Source organism: Pipistrellus kuhlii, unplaced genomic scaffold, assembly GCF_014108245.1.
Source record: "Pipistrellus kuhlii isolate mPipKuh1 unplaced genomic scaffold, mPipKuh1.p scaffold_m20_p_12, whole genome shotgun sequence".
NCBI lineage: Eukaryota > Metazoa > Chordata > Mammalia > Chiroptera > Vespertilionidae > Pipistrellus > Pipistrellus kuhlii.
The window spans coordinates 51,794,652-51,806,702 of NW_023425427.1; the positions used below are offsets into that span (position 1 = coordinate 51,794,652).

Here is a 12,051-nt window from a genome sequence, read left to right on the forward strand (position 1 = left end):
TCCCCATAGAAATATATTTTTAAATGTTATAACATGAAGAAAATTATATTAGCATGGAGAAAGGGAAAAGAAAACCTTTAATAATTTGTTGAATACTTTAAGATAAAGGTATTTAGAAAGTAGAAGTCAACATACTTTCCCTTCATATAAAACTTTTCCAGATGTTTGCTGATTAGCACCAGATGAGCCAACAACATCACCAATTTTTATCCACCTCCCTTCACTAACACTCCACTGATAGGCTTCGACTCTCTCCCCATCTCTGATTAGACGGGTCTGTCCTTCTCTAGAACCTTAAAATAAAAATTTTGAGGATCAAATATAGAAAGGAAAAATAAAATTCAAAAACAGTTAGATAGAAAATTGTTAACATTACAGTTTATCCATAAAAGATAATGTGTATTTTGGTTTAGTAGAAAATTTTATCAAACAAAAGATTATTTTAAATTGCACTGGAACATTGTTAAAGAAAACTATTAAATAAAGAAAGGTTAAAAAATTTGATTCTAGAAAACAGCCCATCAAAATTAGAACAAGTTTTAATAGTACTATCTTCTGACAACACTTTCATTCCAGTAGTCTCCATTCTTGTAGCTTTTCAGGCCCCAAAGTATCAAGTCTGATTCCTCTTTCTTGCAGCCACATAACCAATCCTTTAGCAAATTCTATCAGCTGTCTAAATATATCTAGAAAACTATTTCTGCCCACTATCTCCAGTGATACCTGTGGTATAAGCCACCATCATTTCTCAGCTGGAATTATTCAACGGCCTCCTCTTACTGCCCTGGGGTGCCCTGCAATCTATATACAGCCCAGCAACCACATAAATTCTTGCAAAAGTTTAAGGAGCTCCTGACACATCTCAACTGGAGACCCTTCAATGACTTCCCAACTGACCCCTGATAAAAGATTATGTCACTGGCATAGTGTACAAGGCCAAACATAATCTGCCTCTCCCATCCTCTCTGACCTCGCCTGCCACTACTCCCTCCCTCATTCCACCATCCTACTTCAGCCATGGAGTCTTTGCACTAACTATTTATTCTGCTTCTGACAGCCTTCACACAGGTACAAGATTAGCTCCCTTGCCTCCTTAAAGACTTGACTGAATGTCAAGTTCTCAGCAAAGCCTGCAGTGGGAAAGACCCTGCTGTCCTCCAGAGCCATACTCCTATTTCATAGAGTAGAGCTGTGGCTGTCAGGTCAGAGACTATTCTATTCAGCCCCCTTGCCTCTTGCCTTCCCTTGGGGTTACACTCAGTGGTATCTGGGTGGGTGTGATACAGGCTTATCCTAGGCCTTTTCCATCATGTCTACCCTCTCTTTTACGGTTTTATGGATGACAGTCTATAAGCAAGGAACTTTTGACATCACATATTGAAGATGGTGCTTTCCATCAGCCTGGGTCCCTATGACCCCGAAGGGCAAAATTATTCTACAAACATGTCCCAGCATACTCTGCCATCAACCGAACTTTTAATGTGCAATAAACTTTTCTTGTTAAGCCAATGACATTTCAAGATTTATCTATTACAGCAGCTAGTGCTATGCTATTACACATTTCCTGACCACTTTATTTAAAATGATAAAACAGCCACAACCATGGCCTTATTTTCCCCATAGTACTTTACTTTTTATCTGACATCTATATATACTTTTTAATTATCTGTCTCATGTAGAATATAAATTTGTGAGAACAGAGATTTTTGTATATTTTGTTATATGTTGAATTCCCAGATATTAGAAAAATGCCTGGCACACATTAGGCACTTTGTAAATATTTCTTGTATGTATATACATAATGACAAAAAGATTACATTTTGCAAAACATTGTAAAAATATCAAAACATGGTATTAATGAAGCAGTTCTCAAAGTTTTTGTTTCAAATCTCTTTATAGTCATAAGTCATTCAGAAGCCCAAAGATCGTCTTTTAATATGGGTTGTAACAACTAATTTATTGGACTTGAAATTAAAAATGAGAATATATTTACTTCCTGGGAAACAATAATAGATCCACTACCTACTGAACAAACATTTTAATAAAAAATGTTTCTTTTTAAAAATTCAGTGAAAAGATTGACATTGCTTTCCATTTTTGTAAATCTCTTTACTGTCCCTCCTAATAGAAAACGTTGGATTTACCGCACCTGCCTATGCATTCAATCTGTTGTTCTAGTTGAAATATATAAAGAAAAAAAAAGTTAAAAAAGGGAAGACTAGCTTACTAGCCTTTTCAGAAAAAAATACGGATATTGTGCAAGTAGTAGGTCCTTAAAGTTTACAATTTGGAATCTGAAACCATTCCAATGACTTAGTCATGCTCTATTAAACTAAAATCCATTGGTCTCTCTTATACTTTGAACAGGTCTTTTACCCATTCATGATTTTATAACACAATGAACTGGCATTTGGAAAATATTGATTAAATGAGTTATGCAGATCGTACACATTATTTAATATAAAAAAATGACACTGTTGCTCTGGTCAGTTTGACTCAGTGGTTAGAGTGTCAGCCTGCAGACCTAAGGGTCGTGGATTCCGTTCCTGATCGGGAGCATGTACCTCAGTTTTAGGTTCCCCCTGGTAGAAGTGTGTGTGGGAGGCAGCCAGTCAATGTGTCTCCTGTCTCTGTCTCTCTCATCTCCCCTACCTCTCACACTTCAACTCTCTAGAAATCAGTGGAATGTCCTTGGGTGAGATTAAAAAAAAAAAAAAAGATCACACTGTTAATAGCTCTACTGGTATTAGAACAGTCTTGTAAGCATTAGAAAACAATTAAACTCCTAGTGTGGAGTTACAGATTTTCTAAAATTTCAATTCACACTAGAAAGTATGAATTTTATTTTTGGCAACAATTATCATCAGTTGTTTCCCTTAAAGTGACCAGCTCGTTTGTTCATTTTTAAAAAATGCCTGCCAAATACCCAAGCCTGAATAACTAGTCGATTTGTGAAATAAAAATGGCATTCCACGAAAAAAGCAAATAGTTCAGCCTGCAACGTGCATGACTGCACAAATACTGATCTTCCAGATGCCACGAAACTTTGGTGTACTACATGTGTGATTTACACTCTGTCACCCAGAATATTTTTTTAAATTTACTAAAGGGGTGAAGATGTAATACAATTAATGCTTAATGCTTCATAAAGGACATTTGAGGGCAGATGTTTTTTTTTTAAAACTACAACTATACGTTGGTAAAGAACACGACTACCAGACAGTCTGATGCAACTGCCTTGATTTGTGTACTAGGGAGCCAGCAGTTTTACCCACCATTGTTGTCTACACAAAATGATTAGAGAAACAACCTTTTCTCCTATCACTGTAATCACTCCAAAATTTTGGAATAACTGCTAACAGTAGTTACTGCTAGATAACTCGGACATATTTACCAGGTTCATGCAGATGCTCCCTCCCAGGAAGCTGCTCCGCATTAATGTTCCCTAAATCACCAGTTTTGGGATCAATGGTTGCCTGAGAGAGTTCCTTTTCAAAAGCCTTAATTTCTTCAGCACTCGCTGTCCGATCCGCCGATTCTGTAAACACTCTAATGATACCATCACTATAAAGAAAAACTGATTTTAAATAATTGCCACAGTGTATTAACATTATCACACCTGAATGATCTGAAGCAAAAATAATCCCTGTGAACATGAGAAATGTTACTAAGGATCTATTGCTGAGTATTGCACTATGCTGACTTGAGCACACACTGCCCTCTATTGTGTTTTACTAGTGAAGCAATGTGTAAGGTGAAAAAAGACGGAAGGCCTGGCTGGGAGCTCAGCTGATTTGAGCATCATCCCAATACTCGAAGGTTGTGGGTTTGATCCCCTGCCAGGGCATATGCAAGAATCAACCAACGAATGCATAAATAAGAGGAACAACAAATCAATGCTTCTCTTCCCCTTACTCTCTCTTTAAAAACCAATCAATGAGGAAAAAGCACTATATTAAAAAAAAAAAAAAAAAAACTAGGGAAAAGTTATTGGCAAAGGTCAGAGAAATATATATTTAACATAAATTTAACTCCAAGTTATATATTTACCATCATAAAAATTTGGAGATAAAGTGTATGCTTTAAAAGTCAGGAGTTACGGTATACAAAGGGTAGTGGGTGGGTTTACTTTATTCCAGGTAGGAATACCCAACATAGGACTTAGCAGGTAGCAGATGCTCAATATCTGTTCCCCAGGAAACATAGAGTCAGCCTTTCACATGCCATTAACTAGCAGTATAACCCCAAATCAAAAGGATTTGGTCTAGATGGCACCTTTGGTCCTAACCTCAGAAAAATGACTTCATTTCCATGATTTCTCAATTCTAAATTTTGGGTTGGGAAGGCAAGTTAACCACTTTTAAATATACCGTATTTTTCGGACCATAAGACGCACTTTTCCCCCCCCAGATGTGGGGGGGAAAAGTAACTGCGTCTTATGGTCCAAATATAGCCTACACATATACTTTAAAAAAAAAGTTTTTTTACTTGCCCGGCTCTGTGTGGTCTGTGTGTGCTTGCCAGGCTCTAAAATGGTTCTAAATGCTGCTGTTTACTTTACAGGGTTGATTACATGTGTTTATGACTGTGATGTTGGGTTTTAATGCACATAAAATATTTTAGGACACTATTTGTTTCAGAATCTTTTTTTCTTCATTTCCCTTCTCTAAAAACTGGTGCGTCTTATGGTCCGGTGCGTCTTATGGTCCGAAAAATACGGTACTAATCCAATCTAATTCTACAGAAAAATTTGTGTCTTGTATAACCTTCCACGAACAGCAATTTCAGCCTTTGGTTTATTTTTCTTCAACTGTTATGCCAACTACTTTTGTTCAGTACCAGAATCCTGCATAAGGTCTCTCTAATTCACCTGAAATTGCTATGGCTTATCTGTGCACTCTAATGCCCACCACAGTTCCAGACACATATTATTTATTGACTGACTAGAAAATAAATACCTCGCACCAACCACAATATCACCATTGTCTAGCACACAGCAGCACCATATAGACTGAGCTGGAAGTCGGATTGTTTGAGCACATTCTCCATTTTTCCAGACTCTCAGAGATCTATCTTCTGCTGTTGTCACAAAATCTAAAATTGATCAATACAGGAAAAATTAGGTTGAATAAATACAAGTAAGTACAAGTATTTCTAGACAAAATTTTTTTAACTCTAAAGTAAATTATAGTTTTAGATTCTATGTATTTGTCACTTTTATACAACTAAAAAACAGGTTTTTATGTATTTTTTATCTTACATACTAAATACCAATAAATTATGTAAAGCCTTTCCTCAGATACTTAAGAACTTTTCACAACCATCAAATGTAAAATAAGTACGATCATATCATTTTCTCCTTTAGAAAAAAATATGAAGTCACTCAATTATTCAAGTTACAGTTAGTAAATTGATTTAAGTCATCAGTTCTCCTTCCCTCACCTTAAGATTGTGACTGAACTAAGGTTAATACAAAATTTTAAATACATGATATAAAATAATCTTACCTTTACAATTTGGAAAGATAGATATGCTATAAATGTAATTTGTATGTCCAAAATAGACTTCGAGACACTCGCCAGTGATTTGCCACCTTCTAACACTGGCATCATTTGCACATGAAAGAAATTCTGTTTCACTCAAAATTGCCAAACCTCTTACACAGTCTTCATGTCCTGTATTAAAAAAATTATGTCAATCAATAAAATAAATTATTTGGGCGATGGCTCTAAGTATTTCATAAACATTGCAAAAACACATCAGTGAATAGTAAAGCGTAATTTCAAATTGGAAAAATTTAATTTTCAGTAGAAAAGTCTGGTAACCAAAATTTATATTTCAGATTTGGCCATATCTTTTTCCTTACCAGTCTTGGGAAGTTATTTTATATTCATTACATCTTCTCCAAATTCTTTCTCTAAACCTTCCAGAAACAGATTTTTGATCTCCACAACGCTTCTTTTTTTACCTGACAATTCAACTTTTCTTCCCCAATAACAAGGTTAATTGATAACATACACAATATTCAAATATAACAGAAAACATAAGAAATAAATATCCTTTAAGTTTCTTACCACACAACACTGAAACTAATATTTATAAAACACCAGAGAAAATTAAAAACTAAGATTATAAAAGACTAATTATTTAAAGTTTAAAATATTAAATACATCAAAGAAAAGTAAACTTTATAAAAATATGCAAAAATAGGTTGAGAGAGATAACTTTCTCTGAAACAAGATTAGTGGCAAAGCTAAAACAGGAATTCAAGTTTCCTGATTTATTATCCTACCTCTTAAAAAAAAATATATTTATATTTTAATCCTCACCGAGAACACACTTAGAGAAAGGGAGAGCTAAAAACATTGATCAGCTGTCTTCCATACATGCCTCAACCAGAAATCAAGCCTGCAACCCAATCAAGCCTGACTGGGAATGAAGCAGCAATCTTGTGGTATACAAGATGAAGCAGCAATCTTGTGGTATACAAGATGAAGCTCCACCAATAGAGCTATGGGCTAGGCTATCCTACATCTCTTGATTCCATCAAAATTAAACTTTTTCTACCTCTCTAATTCAACCAAAATGCAAATATTAAGCCAAGCATTGCTGACTTATCATTGGGAACATTTCATAACTTACATAAATACTAGAGGCCCATTGTATGAAATTCATGCATGGGGGGGGGGGGGTGAGGGGCTCTGTCCAGCCTGCACTCTCCAATCCAGGCTGCCCACTGGCCTGGAGTGCACTGTCCAGGGCAACAAAGCCAGGTATCCCGCCCCACCCTGACCACTCTATGCCTCCGCATCTGCATGCTGCCTACAGGCCCTCTACGGGCAGGGTGGAACTCCTGTGTCATCGCCATGTTGATGATGCAAGCATCCCGGCCAGGCCGCCGCCATCTTTGTTGTGGAGTGACTCTCAATTTGTATATTCCCTCCTTATTGGCTGTGGGCACCACCAATTTGTCATGGAGTTATAATTAATTGGCATATTCCCTCTTTATTAGATAGGACAAGCATTAAAATGACAAAATAAAAACCAATGATTATAGGAAATCCTCAGGTTAGGTCGGACTCAACATGCGTCATTTCAGAGTTACAGCTCTACCTCCCATCCTATATAATAAAAGAGGGATATGCTAATTAGCCGAGATATGCACTTAATAGTCACAACCAGTCAGGTGCAGCCTGAGAGCGGCCCCAGCAGCACATGCACGGGTGCCACCCAGCCCGGAGGCCACTCGACTGGGGGTCACGAGCAGACACACCTCGATGCCTGGCCTGGGAGACGCCCCCGGCTGCAGTGGCCACCAGCGGAGGTGCCGCCCGGCCCAAAGAGTCACTGGAGACTTTGGTTAAATAGTTAAAATCACTATGCTCTCTCTAAAAAAAAAAAAAAAAAAAAAAAAAAAAAAAAAAAAAAAGAAAAACAAATCTTTGGGTGAGGATTACAAAAAAAAAAAAAAAAAGATGTGGGTGGTAATTTTTCAACTACCACTTTCAAGGTTCTAAACCTTTGAGAAAAAGTCCATCTGAGTAAATATGAAGCAATGAGATTATAAAAATTGTCTACTCTGTATTACCTGAAAAAGTCCTCTCACATCTTCCACCTTTCCACAGTTTAATAGTCTTGTCTGCTGATCCAGTTAACATTAAGCCCTGTTCAGGTAAGATCTTTACAGCCCAGACTGCAGCTGTATGACCCTGAAAGTAAAATGGATATTAATTAAAGTTGCTACTGAGTCCTTAATTATTATCTAGCACTTTCACACAGAACTACTGTACCTGTAAGGTCATCATGCATTTGTCATTCAGCCAGACTTTAGCAGTGGTGTCCCATGAGCCACTAAGTAATGTCCCAAATTTTCCAGATGAAAGACTACAAACTAAAGGGAAAAAAAAAGAGGCATTCACATAGAAAATGTTCAATCTTGTTAGTTATTAAAGCATTGCAATTTAAAAAACACAGGGATAGTATATTAGCCAAATAAGGCTTAACTCAATGGAGATGCAGAAGTGTGCACTGATCAAGACTGTTGTCAGGCTGCCTGATGCAAGTACTAGAGATGACACTTCTGAGCTGTCTGATCACAGGGATATACTCAACCTCAGGTTCCTCATCTGTAAATGAGGGAATAGGATTAAGTGGGTTGCACAATCTAAGAAACCACATAAGGCAATGCAAATGATTTTGAAATGCTGTTTATATAGATATTTAGGGTCCCTTAATGCAAAAAAAACTGGAACTAAGTGTTCAATAGTAATGAAATGGTTAAGTGTTTTATTGATGTAAAATAATATAGGCTAAAAATTATAAATGAAGAGTCATCTAAAAACATGGAAACAAAAACAGAATAGTGATTAAAAATGGCAGATTGTCTGCAGTAATGCTTATCTACAAGGCCAAAGAAGACTGAAACTAGCATTAACTGCCTTAGCCAAATGGAGGAAGATTATAATTTAAACACCCATAAGAGGAACTCAGGAGCAGAGTGACAGGGTACTACAACTACGAGGCTCAGTGTGCAGCCACTGCTGGTTCCATGAAGGATGGGGCTGAGCAAAGGACTTGAAAAACGAGAAGAGTGATTCACACTCTGCACACAACACAGTGAAACACTAGATCTCTCCCCTCAGCCTGCAGTGTCAGGACAGTGCACCCTCACTCACTGCAGGAAATGAAGATGTATTCTCTGGTCACAGGAGCCAATTTAAAGGGTTCCAATGGCCAAATGTGGAACAATTTGAGGGGGGAAAAATGTTAGGGAGCCAAGTTCTTTTGAAACCCAGTAAAAGGACTGGGAGACGGGACAAGGTAAACATTTAACCTGGCTTCTCTGTATAACATTCTCACGTGGTAACCAAAGAGTTGATGTGGAAAAGTTCTATATAGAAAAATGCTAGTTATTAAATGCAGAAATAATAACAGAATTATAGTACAGTCATTCTGCAAATGTTAATGAAATACTGGATCTATACAATGATCATCATTAGGTGCTAAAAAGCTGATGGAAATTTTATAATGAATGGATGTATAACACAAGAACCTACGGATCAATCTTAACATCACAAAAAGATATTATGTGCCTCTTGATGGATATGTTAAATACCCATACGTCTTATAAAGTGTTGCCAAAAACTTGAATCTGTATCTGTTCAAACTTCTAGATTTAACTAATAGCTTACAAGTTATATAGGGGATTGAAGGAACATGTTAAAGGAAACAAAAAGGCTCTAATAAGCAAAATTCAGATTGTTGGACATTCTACAGGTAAAATAAGATGGTTTCCAGTGGAGAGGGAAAAAGAAAACAAACTAGCAGATTGAAAGATATGAACCTTGTTTGGGTCACAAGTAAAACAAACTGTAAAAAAACATTTATGAGACAACTGGGAAATGTACACATTCACTGGATATTTGATAAGAAATGAGATTTTTGTCTGGCCACTCTAGTTTTGTATATAATGAAGATTTCTCTAAGAAAGTTAAAAAAAAAAAAATCTGTTACACTCTGTATTGAAGATTTCACATACATTTATAAACTCAATGAAATTAAGTTTAAAGTATTTATGGGCCAAACTATTCTAGATACATTAAAAAAATAAGTACACATACTTCACTGATTAAGCATATCATTTTATAACAAAGAGCTGCTAAGCCATACATAAATTTGGAATTTCCGAGTCAGAAATAGTATTCACAAATCACAGAAAAATTATATTCAAAAGTATTTCTCTTCAATGATACTAGAGCTAAAACACATCTGTTTTTGCTGTATAAATAGATATAATAGTCAGAAGATTAAAAATACTTAATTTTCTTCAGTAAATTCCTTGCACAAAATGGCTGAAAATCCAAAATCACAAGTGTATCAAAATTATACAGCCTCTTCCTTTTATAACTGAACATTTTAGTCTTTTTTAAAAATATTTTTTGATTAATTTCAGAGAAAGGAAGATATATAAAATGATGAGAAAAAATCATCCATCAGCTGCCTCCTGCATGCCCCCTACTGGGGATCGAGTCAGCAAGGTGGGCACATGCCCTGACCAGATCAAACCATGACCTACCGTGTTTCCCCGAAAATAAGACATCCTCCAAAAATAAGATCTACTTAGAGGTTTCCTTTGAGTGAAATATAAGGCATCCCTCGAAAATAAGGCCCCCCTAGGCTAAACATGAGAGATTTGGTCCACTGATTCTGAAAGAAATGGAGTCACAGAAATTCACCAGGAAATTCAGGAATTGGATTGTTATGATGATGTTCCAGAAGATGGTGAATAAATGAGTAAATTTTTGATACTGTAGGATTCACAGTTAGTTTGGTTTGTGTTGACAACTACTGTACTACTGTACCGTATACAGGTAATAAATTTCCTTTATTTTCATTTAACAATAAATGTGTACTGTATTCTTCCTCATGGAAAAAGACATCCCCTGAAAATAAGACCTAGCGCATCTTTGGAAGCAAAAATTAATATAAGACACTGTCTTATTTTCGGGGAAACAGTAGTTCATAGGTCTACACTCAATCATTGAGCCACATTGGTTGGGCTGAACACTTGTAAACTTTACTAATAATTCATGTAACCGAAGTTATAAAACAAAATTCTGATCCAAAAAAGGTTTTTACTACCAAGACTATTATAGCAATAGGTTAACAAACATAAGGAAAAAAAAAAGAGGGGACCAGTTTGGCTCAGTGGATAGAGCGTCGGCCTGCGGACTGAAAGGTCCTGGGCTCGATTCCGGTCAAGGGCATGTACCTTCCTCGCGGGCGCATCCCCAGTAGGGGGTGTGCAAGAGGCAGCTGATCGATGTTTCTAACTCTCTATCCCTCTCTCTTCCTCTCTGTGAAAAATCAATAAAATATATTAAAAAAAAAAAAAAGAAAGAAAGAAAGAAAAGAAAGAAAAAAACAGGAAAAAATTATCTCTAAATTTCACTTTCAAAAGAATAATTTTTTTTTTTTTTTTTTTTTCCGAATAGAAACACACCAAAGCACTATACTCACCAGCATTTTTGTGACCCTTTAGAATATAAAGTGGTGCTGGGCTCTCCAGTGAGAAAATGCAAATATTATGGTCATTTCCTCCAGTGGCGATTAGTCCTTGAGGATGTGAGTCACTTGAAGGTATGATGCACACGCAAGATACAAAATTGGAGTGGCCACTCATACAGTGCATTTCTGTGAAGCCCCTGTTAGGACTAGAAAGACAAGATAATAAATAAAACATACATTTGTTCTCTAACATAGCCTAACAGTGTTTCCCAAAGTGTAGTAGGCGTACCCCTGGGGGTACGGGAAGTTTGGAGGGGGTACGCGTTGCACCGGAGTTTGGTGGGGATATGCGCTGCACCATGCTTAGCTGTGCCTAATTCTACGTTCTCATGAGTACGAGGGGTACTCAGTGTTACGAAAATTATTGAAGGGGTACACATATCAAAAGTTTGGGAAACACTGGCCTAGAACATAATTGTCAAAGTACTCATTTTCATTTAGCGTCTAAGTTGAACTTTACAGACTGCACACTATTTCAAGTATCTATTGCTTTAAATTAAATATTAAATAGCTAATATATATCAGCTACTACAAAGATTTATATCACCTTTGGAAAAGTTTAATTAGGTTTTCATTAATAACAGTATGTTAACTAACAGGAAGAACAAGGAAGGAAAGAGAGGGTAACAAATATATTAAGTTGCTTTCCTCATCCTCTGTTTTCATTTCTACTTATCAGTAATTGTTACGGTGAGAAATCCATGGTGAAGTGAAACATTCATGCAATTAGGATAATAGAACCCACTATCAATAAGCCTTCAACAGTGAGGACATTTTCACCCTAAGAAACGTAATTACCGGTATGTATCTAAATAGAAAATCATTTTCAATATGCAAACTATAGGAACTAATACAGCTATGTATAAACGACTGCTCTAGGAACACAGCACATCAACTCCGTGGGGATCAGAAAGATTACCAATTTATACACCCTTAGCATCACGGACTTACATAACAAGTCTAACAACAGATTATGATATACTA

The 12,051-nt window shown here is 36.4% G+C and overlaps 1 protein-coding gene across 4 annotated transcripts in view; it reads right to left on the minus strand.

The window, feature by feature from the left end:
• Window positions 1-12,051, minus strand: part of PLAA (phospholipase A2 activating protein) — a 33,250-nt gene that overhangs the window by 12,869 nt on the left and 8,330 nt on the right. For 2 of the 4 annotated variants that reach the window (XM_036434209.2, XM_045580281.1), the window contains exons 2-8: window positions 11,020-11,213; window positions 7,791-7,891; window positions 7,589-7,709; window positions 5,508-5,675; window positions 4,959-5,094; window positions 3,395-3,564; window positions 136-293 (exon numbers count right to left, since the gene is read on the minus strand). In XM_036434209.2, the coding sequence (XP_036290102.1) occupies window positions 136-293; window positions 3,395-3,564; window positions 4,959-5,094; window positions 5,508-5,675; window positions 7,589-7,709; window positions 7,791-7,891; window positions 11,020-11,213 (1,048 nt within the window). Of the gene's footprint in view, window positions 1-135; window positions 294-3,394; window positions 3,565-4,958; window positions 5,095-5,507; window positions 5,676-7,588; window positions 7,710-7,790; window positions 7,892-8,004; window positions 8,127-11,019; window positions 11,214-12,051 lie in introns of those variants that run through there. The other 2 variants (XM_045580282.1, XM_036434210.2) reach the window with 2 other exon arrangements.